Here is a 10,485-nt window from a genome sequence, read left to right on the forward strand (position 1 = left end):
AAACCCTAAAAATTCCAAAAATCGGAAAAATCCCAAAAATTTCAAAAATGCCAAAAATACCAGAACTCCCAAAAATTCAAAGCACCCTAAGCATCCAAAGAATCCAAAAAATCCGAAGAATCCGAAGAATCCAAAAAATCCGAAGAATCCGAAGAGTCCGAAGAATCCGAAGTATCTGAAGAATCCGAAGAATGCGAAGAATTCGAAGAATCCGAAGAATCCAAAAAATCCAAAGAATCCAAGGAATCCCAAGAATCCAAGGAATCCAAAAAATTCAAGGAACCCAAAGAATACCAATAATCTAAAGAATCTAAAGAATCTAAAGAATCTAAAGAATCTAAAGAATCTAAAGAATCTAAAGAATCTAAAGAATCTAAAGAATCTAAAGAATCTAAAGAATCTAAAGAATCTAAAGAATCTAAAGAATCTAAAGAATCTAAAGAATCTAAAGAATCTAAAGAATCTAAAGAATCTAAAGAATCTAAAGAATCTAAAGAATCTAAAGAATCTAAAGAATCTAAAGAATCTAAAGAATCTAAAGAATCTAAAGAATCTAAAGAATCTAAAGAATCTAAAGAATCTAAAGAATCTAAAGAATCTAAAGAATCTAAAGAATCTAAAGAATCTAAAGAATCTAAAGAATCTAAAGAATCTAAAAAATCTAAAGAATGTAAAGAATGTAAAGAATGTAAACAATCCATGAAATCCAAAAAAAATGAAAAAAAATCGAGAAAATACTGAAAAATTCAGAAAACTGATTACTTTCAATCCAAAATCCAAGAAACTCAAAAAACTCAAGAATCTAAAGAATCCAAAAACCCAAAAAATGGAAGAATTTAAAAAAAATAAAAATATCCCAGAAAATTCGACAAAAAATGAAGAAAATCCAGAAAATCTCCAAAAATTCAGAAAATCCAAGAAATCGTAAAAATCCGAAAAATTCGAAATACACAAAAAATTTGCCAAATTCCAAAAATCCCAAAAAATCCAAAAACCCCAAAAATTCAAAGAACCCAAGGAATCCAAATATTGTAGATAGGATAATACAAGGAATCCAGAAAATCAAGCAAAAAATGAAAAAAATCGAGAAAATACCGAATAATTCAAAAAATTCGAAAAATAAAAACCCGAAAAAATCCAAAAAAAAAAAATAAAAAAAATCCTGAAAATTCAGCAAAAAGTCAAGAAAATCCAGAAAATCCAAAAAAATTCAGGAAATCTCCAAAATCCAAGAAATCCGAAAAATCCGAAAAATTCGAAACACGAAAAATCTGCTAAATCCCAAAAATTCCAAAAGTCGTAAAAATCCCAAAAATGCCAAAAATTCAAAGTACCCAAATAATCAAAATAATCTAAATAATACAAAGAATCCAAAGAATCCAAATAATCCAAGAAATCAAAAAAAAAATCTAAAAGATCTAGCAAGAAATGAAGAAAATCGAGCAAATACCGAAAAATCCAAAAAAACTCAAGAAATCCAAGGAATCCAAAACCCAAGTAACTGAGGAAATTCAAAAACCCAAAAAATCCAGAAATTCCAAGAAATCCAAAAAAATAAAAAAATCCAGAAAGTTCAACCAAAATGAAGAAAACCCAGAGCATCCCGAGCAATTCAGAAAGTTCAAGAAGTTCAAGAAAACCAAAACCCAAGAAACTCTAGTCCAAAAAATCGACACAACCCAAAAAAATTTTAAAAATCCAAGGAAGCCAAGAAACTGAAAAAATTCACGAAATCCAAAAAAATCCAAACAATTCAGAAAGTTTCAAAAAAACCCGTAATTTCAGAAACCCAGAAAATCCAAAAATCGAAAATATCAAAAAATTCAAAATCAGGAAAAACCAAAACATCCCAAAAAATCGGAATTTTAAAATATCAAAAAATAAAAAATTCGAAAATCCAAAAAAGAATCGAAAAAATTAATAAAATCCAAAGTATCCAAGACACGCAAGAAACATAAATCCTACCCAACTATACTCACAAATCTAATCTGTTTTTTGTCTACCTTATTATAGCGAAGGCTAAGAACCTTGTGCAGTCGATATCTTCAACTTCTTTAAATAAATCCTAACAAATTCCTTGTTCGTATCAATCAGTTTGACATTTACTGCTTTCAAATTGTTGTCCTTCAGTTTCAACATGTTAAGCTTTTTTTGTTGGCTTTCCGTAAGCTATCTAAGTTAAATATTTATATTATTTTGTAAAGAAATATATCTTCTGTTTTTTTTTAATTTGTTCATTACCCCCCCCCCTTTCTTTTTGCAGCTTTTCTGCGTTTCGAGAACAACTTTCAACAAAAAATATTTTTTGTTCTGGATGAAACACTGTGCAAGCCTTCAGTAAAAACATAACTAAGTGAAGAAGGTTTCACATATTCGAAGCTCCATTATTTATTAAGGAAAACAACACTTGTAAATAACATCAGCAAGTTGACTACTCAACCCCATCTACCAAGTTCTTCACTGGCACTTTTTCCAAAAGAATACTGAATACGTCTCCAAACGGTTCTGCGTACACTTTCGGCAAAACCTTTTGCCAGTATTCCATTATATCTTGCCAGTCCGTATTAAAGTCTTCACACATCGCCTTGTCGACCAGCTTGTTCTTGAAGAGATTTCTGTAATTTAACTTCATATTCTTTGCTAGAATTTTCAAAGTCGCATCCACCACCTTGAAATGGTTACCGTCCTTGCCTTTGTATTCGTCCAAAGAGAACTTCAACTTGAAAACTGTTTGGGCTGCAACGATTAAAAAAAAAAAGTTAATCATTTTTTTACTTTTCACTATATTGTAACTTACAGAACTCGGCACCCACTTTTGTTGATACGTTTACCGGCAGCAAAACAACTCTGCCAACGAGTTCGTAGTCAACGACGATTACGATTTTGTCGTAGTAAAGTTCCAATTCCAAAGCTTTATTTTTACAGTCCCATCTGCAAGAAATGACATTACCAAAAATTTATAAATATTAATTATAATTTATAACTTACACCGCCTTTCCTTTATCTATTTTTGTTAAACCATACAGCCTAAAGTTGGAGTACTTTTGTCGAATGGCCATGGTTTCGTTGCCAAATTCGCAGTTGGATTTTTCGGGGACCAAAAACGGTTCGAGTTGAGGCAAACCGTACTCAGGGATGGGTTTAGTCAGTTGCTTGATAGCACACGGAATAGCTTCAGACAAGCAACTGTTAAAATCCGGTTTACTTGCGTCGCATTTCTTGAAACCAGGTGCTGCAAAAATCTATCCAAAAACAAAGAAAAATTATTTAAATTACTCACGTAGTTGCAAGGAGAGGCAAGAGTTTAATGTTACTAGAACGTAAACCAGTGCTAAAATACTCTTCATGGTTGTGTTGCGTCTTCAGTTGGTTAACTGTGACATGGAAACTGTTTTAGTTCCGTTTTTATATGTTTTATGTGCACCTAATTAACGGTCTGTACATACTTCTTTCAAATAACTCAGATATGCAAAATTTTTAGTTTTATGTTTGTTTGGTGAAGAAGTATGTTTATTGGCACGTGTGGACTTATGAATATTCATTTCAACTTTTTTAAAATCAGCGCACTATACAGCATTAAAAATTCATAAAACGAAAATTAATACGAATTATAGGTGACGCAGTCGAATGGATTAAAATTTTGACCATCTTGAAACCCACGAAAAATGACAAATGAAACTGGACTTTCCAGAAAGATGGTCCAATGGGAATAAAATTTGACCAATAATTTTTAAGCACGATCCAGATCTACAAGAAAATATGATTCAATCATTTAATAAGTAATTTAACAAAGGCCCTGATTTGGAAAAGCGTTACACTGTATATTAGAAATCAAGGCACGCTTGACATGTATTTAAAAAGCAACTGGTCTATAATTAAAAGATTAAGATAATACTGAAACCTTGTAAAATGTGGAAAAGTAAATATCGATAAAAAGGTTTGAACATTCCAAAATGCAGTTATTTTTGACGTGTTATAGATAAACAAATACTTAAAATTCGACAAAAAAAAAATTCCAGTCCCATGGCACATAAGCTTACAAGTAAATTAAATTCTTATCGTTAAAATACCTCTTTTACTTTTTTATTTACAGAATCGCCTATTTATTCTGAAATATTCAAAGTCTTGGTTTGAAAATTTTTAATTGTTGATAATTCGCTTTAGTAAATGCTAATACGTTCAGCAAATAATGTTTTTTGAAAATTACAGTTGGAAATGGTTGGTTAATTTTCTGATCAACTTAATATTTATTTAATCATGATAGATTCATTAATAAATTCTGTTACAGTCAGATGGTTGGTTTTTATGTTTTTTCGATTTTTCATGACTTCTAGAGTACGAAAAGGTAGGTCTCTCGTTTCCGTCTATCGGTCTGCCTGTCCATTGATGTCAAATTTAACATGTGTATTAGGGTATTGTTTAGATGGTAAAATTTTACAATTCAACTTTAAAATTGCAAAATCGAATGCTTTGAAACCTTGCGAATGTTCAAAATTAATAATTTTTCGATTTTTGATTTCTCAAATTTTATATTTCAGTTTTTAAAATTTTTCAGTTTTTTTCTTCAATTTTTCGATATTACAGTAATGGCATTTTTCAATTGTTCGATTCTTCAAATTTTTGAGCTCTTAATTTCTTCATTTTTTGATTTCTCAATTTACCGGTGTTTCAGTTTTTCAAATTTTGGCGTTTCTAAATCCTCATTTTTTCGATATTTCAGCTTTTATATTACTTCATTTTTTGATTTTCCCATTTTTCTGTTTCTTTACTCTTCAGTGTTTTTGAGTTTTCAATTCTTCCATTTTTCGGCTTGGATTTTTCGAATCTTTGATTTGCCGAGTTCCAATTTTTAGACTTTTCAATTTTTGGATGTTTCAGTTTTGGGATTTTGGAAATTTCCGATTCTTCAAATTTTCGATTTTTCGATTTCTCAATTTTTTAATTTTTCGATGTTTGACTTTTAGATATTTCGATTTTTTGATTTGTTGATGTTTGGATTTCTGGATTTTTGAATTTCTCAATTTTTAAAATTTTTAAATTTTCGATGTGTCGATTTCTCAATATCTTGATTTTTCGATTTTTTAATTCTCTGAATTTTAAATTTTTCGAAAGTTTTACATTTTTCAGTTTTTTGGTATTTCGATCCTCGATCTTTCGATTTTTCGACTTTCCGGTTTTAGATTTCTTGGTTGTTCAATTTTTCGATTTTTAAAATTTTTGATTTTTCGATTCATTGTAAATTCGATTTTCCGATTTTTGATTGTCAAATTTTTTGATTTTTTTCGATTTAGGCCTAATTCGATTTTTCGACTTCTTAACCTTCTATTTCTCGATATCTTGATTCTTCAAATTTTCGATTTCTCGATTTCTTCGTTTCCGATTTTCCAAATTTTCGATGTTTCAGTTTTTCAATTTTTCAAGTTTTGGCCTCTCTAAATGTGTAATTTATCCATTCTTAAATTTTTCTTCCATTTTTCAATTTTTCGATAGTTTAGTTTAGACTATTCAATTTTTGAATTTTAAATTTTCCAATGTCTTAATTTTTTGATAATCTAATTTTTTATTATTTGGGTATTTTGATTTTTCGATTTCTCGGTTCTTCGATTTCTCAATTATCTCGATTTTTCGAACCTTCGACTTTTCAATTTTTCGAATTTTTTAATTTTAGATTTTTCTATTTCTGGATATTTCAGTTGCTCGTATCTTCAATTTTACGACGATTTTAGATTTTTCGGTTATTCAAAATCTCAATTTTTAAAATTTTTGTTTTTTCGACTTTTTAATTTTTCGGATTTTGTTGTTTTTTTTTTCATTTTTTTCCATTTGATGTTTCGATTTTTTGATTGTTAAAGGACCCTATACGATAAGGCCTAGTTTTCGGCCCAGGAAAAAAAACAACACATTTTTAGATTTTAATTCACAAGAAAATAGCATAATATTCTGCAATGTTAAAATATCTGCATGTAATGGTGATGAAATGAAAAAAAGTGCGGTGCGATAAGTTGTACTCGATACTTGGGTCTTAATTTGAGGATTAAATTCATTCGTGAACTCCAAAAAGATAATATTGAAAGTTAATTTAATAAATGCACAGAACCCAGAAGAATTCCTTCAGACTTTTTAACAGTTTTTAGACTGCTTGAAAATACAGGAATTTAAAGATCTTATTATTACTGATATACCTAGTAAGTGGTGTTAAAACAACAAGAAACAATACAAACCTGAGCTGCCCCCCTTGATTGCTGTTATTGACACTTTTTCATTAACAGCTTCTGGTAAAGTTTTAACACTGTTGCTTTTTTACTTCAACCAAGCTCATTTGTTTTGAATATGGTTTATTCTGACAAAGATTCATTTATTTCTTGTATTTGTTAACATATATATATTAAATATATAAATTAATATGTGAAAACTTACAACGTTTGTTGACTTTTCCACAAATTCATCAGGATTGGTTTTCAGTAGATAAAATTGTAATAAGGATTTACTTTAAGTCTTTAGTTGCCATTAATTGAGGCTGATAAGGTAGATTTTGGGTGTTGGTGTATATATGTTGAAGGATAAATTGTAAAACACAGAGTGTGTAGATTATTTAGCATTTTCTTACTTTACACTGACGCTTTTAATGTGTTGTAAACAATAAACACAAGATTTTATTGTCATATCTACATCTTTCGGTACCTATGCAAAATTAGAGACATTTTGAATTCTCATTTTGTTCAGTTTTATAAATAGCTACGTCAAAGCTGAATATTACGTAACATCTTTAGCTTTTTGACACGAAGAAACAGTTAAAATGTTCAACTTGGTCTGAGGATGTTACTGTTTTTATAAATATTAAGTAAAAAGTAGAAATATGTACTTCAAAAGTACAGTGGAGTCTTGATTTGCTTTATTAAAAAAAGTTGGAGATTTCAATTCGATGAAAACTGGAACCCAAACATAAAAAACAATAAACACAGTACTGTTACTAACAGTCGTGACCCATGTTTTAACGTTTTATGTTTGTTCGGTACGGCCTTTATGAGTTCCACGGAAGAATGAGTCCGTACCCAGCTCAAGTAAAGTCCCTAGTTATATATCTAGGGACTTTAGGCTCAAGGTACTCACCCCACCCAGCCACCTACTGGATGGAGGGCACTATCTTCAGTATACAGGACAGGCATGATTGGAAAGGGTACCGTACGCGACGACGCGATGCTACATTGTGGTCCTTCGAGCCGGATCATTCAACGCCACAATCTTGAAATATATTTTTTTCACTAGCAGCCATAACGCATGCAAATGTCGACTCATTTAGAGGTAGCAAATTCAACTTTTGCGACCACCGGTTCAAAAAGAAAAATTGAGGTTATGTACGCAATGTTTGATGTGATTATTTCTTAAAAATGAACAAATGTGTGCTACAAACATTACTTGAGTATACGCATGGTAGTTGGTAGACGGTAGAAGATAAAATGATTAACTCAGCGACAAGTATAAACGGTTTTCTTTGTGTTGAAGATTTAGATTAAGTTTGATTAGAAATCAAAACAAAATCATGTTGCGTCAAAAAATTGAACGTTTATTTTTTCAGTTTATTGTCTTATGGTTTCTACTAGTGAAAAAAATTCTCTGATGCTACGATTATGCAGTCATTCCTTACAAGAAGACAAATTACAGATATACAATCCTCTGGATCTCCAAAACAAGAAAGGGTTAATCCTCAATTTTTTAATATGTTATTTTAAATTGTCTCAACAACGTGTGTGCAAAGTTCTACGATGCTGCTAGTATCCAGTCATTGTTAAAAAGAGACTAATTCCAGATTTACCACCCTCTGGATCTCTAAAACAAGAGAGGGCTAATCCTCAATTTTTTCATATGTTATTCTAAATTGTCTCAGCAACGTGTGTGCAATCATCTAAGATGCTGCGAGTATGCAGTCATTCCTTACAAGAAGACGAATTCCAGATATACAATCCTCTGGATCTCCAAAACAAGAGAGGGCTATTCCTCAATTTTTTAATGTTATTCTAAATTGTCTCAACAAGGTGTGTGCAAAGTTCTACGATGCTGCGAGTATGCAGTCATTCTTAAAGAGAGACTGATTCCAGATTTACCACCCTCTGGATCTCTAAACCAAGAGAGGGCTAATCCTCAATTTTTTCATATGTTATTCTAAATTGTCTCAGCAACATATGTGCAAACATCTATGATGCTACGATTATGCAGTCATTCCTTACAAGAAGACAAATTCCAGATATACAATCGTCTGGATCTCCAAAACAAGACAGGGCTAATCCTCAATTTTTTAATATGTTATTCTAAATTTGTGATGACTCCAATCGTTTTTCCAGAATCGGCCACTGAACTATCGAAATTTTTGGTTTTTTTTTTAATTTTACTTTGAAATGGAAAATTTGGAAAATATTGTTCGAGAAACATAAACAAGCTATATTTTTGGAATCAGCCCGTCGACATTAATATACCACAGACTTTTTGTGGATTTTTAGACATTTTCAGAAATTAAATTTTTCCAATACTTTTCACTTCTTCAAATATCGACCCATTTTTGACCATTTTCTAACTTAACCTTCTTGTTTATTTCGAGCTCTAAAAGGCATTTCTGGGCTCATTTCTTTGATAACTTCAACCGTGTTTCCAGAATTGCCCATTGAAATTTCGAAATTTTTTTTTTTTTTTTTAATTTAACTTTAAAAGGGGAAATTTGGAAAATGTTGTTCGATAAACGTAAACGTGCTACATTTTTGGAAACAGAACGTCGAGATTTATATACCCCAGAATTTTTTATGTATTCTTGTACAAGTTTTTCAAAAATGAAATTTTCCCAATGTTCTGCTCTTCTTCAGATTTCTAGCCGTTTTTGACTTTTTCTTTGAAAATTAAATACATGTAAATGATTGAAACCATCACTGAAAAAATTAAACATTCAAGAAAATCCAAAAAATCCGAAAAATCCGAAAAATCCGAAAAATTCGAAAAATACGAAAAATACGAAAAATACGAAAAATCTGCCAAATTCCAATAATCCCAAAAATTCCAGAAACCCCAAAATTTCCAAAAATCTCTAATATTCCAAAAATTTGAAAAATCCTAAAAATTCAAAGACCCAAAGAACTGAAATATATAAATAATCCAAAGAATTCAGAGAACCCAAAGAATCCAAAGTATCGGAAGAATCCGAAGAATCCGAAGAATCCAAAGCATCCAAAGAATCCAAAGAATCCAAAGAATCCAAAGAATCCAAAGAATCCAAAGAATCCAAAGAATCCAAAGAATCCAAAGAATCCAAAGAATCGAAGGAACCCGAAGAACCCAAAAACCCAAAGAACCCAAAGGAATTCAAGGAATCCAAAAATCCAAGGCCTCCAACGAATCCAAGAAATTCAAAGAATCCGAGGAATCTAAAGAATCCAAGGAATCCAAAGAATCCAAGGATTCCAAAGATTCCAAGGATTCCAAAGATTCCAAGGAATCCAAGGAATCCAAGGAATCCAAGGAATTCGAAGAATCCGAAGAATCAAAAGAATACAAAGAATCCGAATAGTTTGAAACATCCGAAAAATCCGTAAATCGAAAAATCCGAAAAATTCGAAAAATCTGCAAATTCCAATAATCCCAAAAATTCTAGAAACCCCAAAAATTCCAAAGATCCCAATAATTCAAAAAAATTCATGAAATACAAGAATTTAAAAAATCCAAAAACACAAGAAATCCAAAAAAATAAACATATCCAGAAAATTCAGCAAAAAATGAAGAACATCCAGAAAATTCAGAAAATCTAAAAAATCCGAAAAATAAAAAAAAAATTCGAAAAATACGAAAAATTTGCCTAATTTCAAAAATCCCAAAAATTCCAAAAATCCCAACAATTCCAAAAATTCCAAATATCTCAAAAATTTCAAAAATCCCAAAAATCCCAATCATTCAAAGAATCCAAGGAATCAAAATAATGTAAATAATTCACAGGATTCAAAGAATTCAAAGAATCCAAGGAATCCAAGGAATCCAAAGAATGCAAAGAATCCAAAGAATCCAAAGAATCCAAGGAATCCAAGGAACCCAAAGAACCCAAAAAACCCAAAAAACCCAAAGAACACGAAGAATCAAGGAACGTAAGGAATTCAAGGAATCCAAGGAATCCAAGGAATCCAAAGAATCCGAAGAATCAAAAGAATCCAAAGAATTCAAGGAATCCAAAGAATTCAAGGAATCCAAGGAATCCAAGGAATCCAAAGAATCCGAAAGAATCCAAAAAATCGAAAGAATTCAAGAAAAAAAATTAAAAAAGTCGATATAATACCGAAAAATTCAGAAAACTTAAAAAATGCAAGAAATCCGAAATACAAAAACACTCAAGACATTCAAGAATCTACATATCCAAAAATCTAAAAAACCTAAGAAATCTAAAAAAATAAAAATATTCCAGAAAATTCAGCAAAAAATGAAGAAAATTCAGAAAATACCGAATAATTTAGAAAA

At 30.6% G+C, this 10,485-nt stretch overlaps 1 protein-coding gene across 1 annotated transcript; it reads right to left on the reverse strand.

Annotated features, from left to right (window-relative positions):
* Positions 1 to 2,414: 2,414 nt before the first annotated feature.
* On the reverse strand, positions 2,415 to 3,359 carry LOC135137791 (uncharacterized). Its single transcript, XM_064067522.1, has 4 exons — positions 3,281 to 3,359; positions 2,989 to 3,232; positions 2,798 to 2,931; positions 2,415 to 2,736 (listed from the first exon to the last, which is right to left on the reverse strand). Exons 1-4 carry the CDS (start codon positions 3,345 to 3,347, stop codon positions 2,432 to 2,434), a joined length of 750 nt encoding a protein of 249 aa, XP_063923592.1. The 5' UTR covers positions 3,348 to 3,359; the 3' UTR covers positions 2,415 to 2,431.
* Positions 3,360 to 10,485: the final 7,126 nt, after the last annotated feature.

Source organism: Zophobas morio, unplaced genomic scaffold (assembly GCF_036711695.1).
Source record: "Zophobas morio isolate AGI-343-1 ecotype UQ-CSIRO unplaced genomic scaffold, CSIRO_AGI_Zmor_V1 ptg000030l, whole genome shotgun sequence".
Classification (NCBI taxonomy): domain Eukaryota; kingdom Metazoa; phylum Arthropoda; class Insecta; order Coleoptera; family Tenebrionidae; genus Zophobas; species Zophobas morio.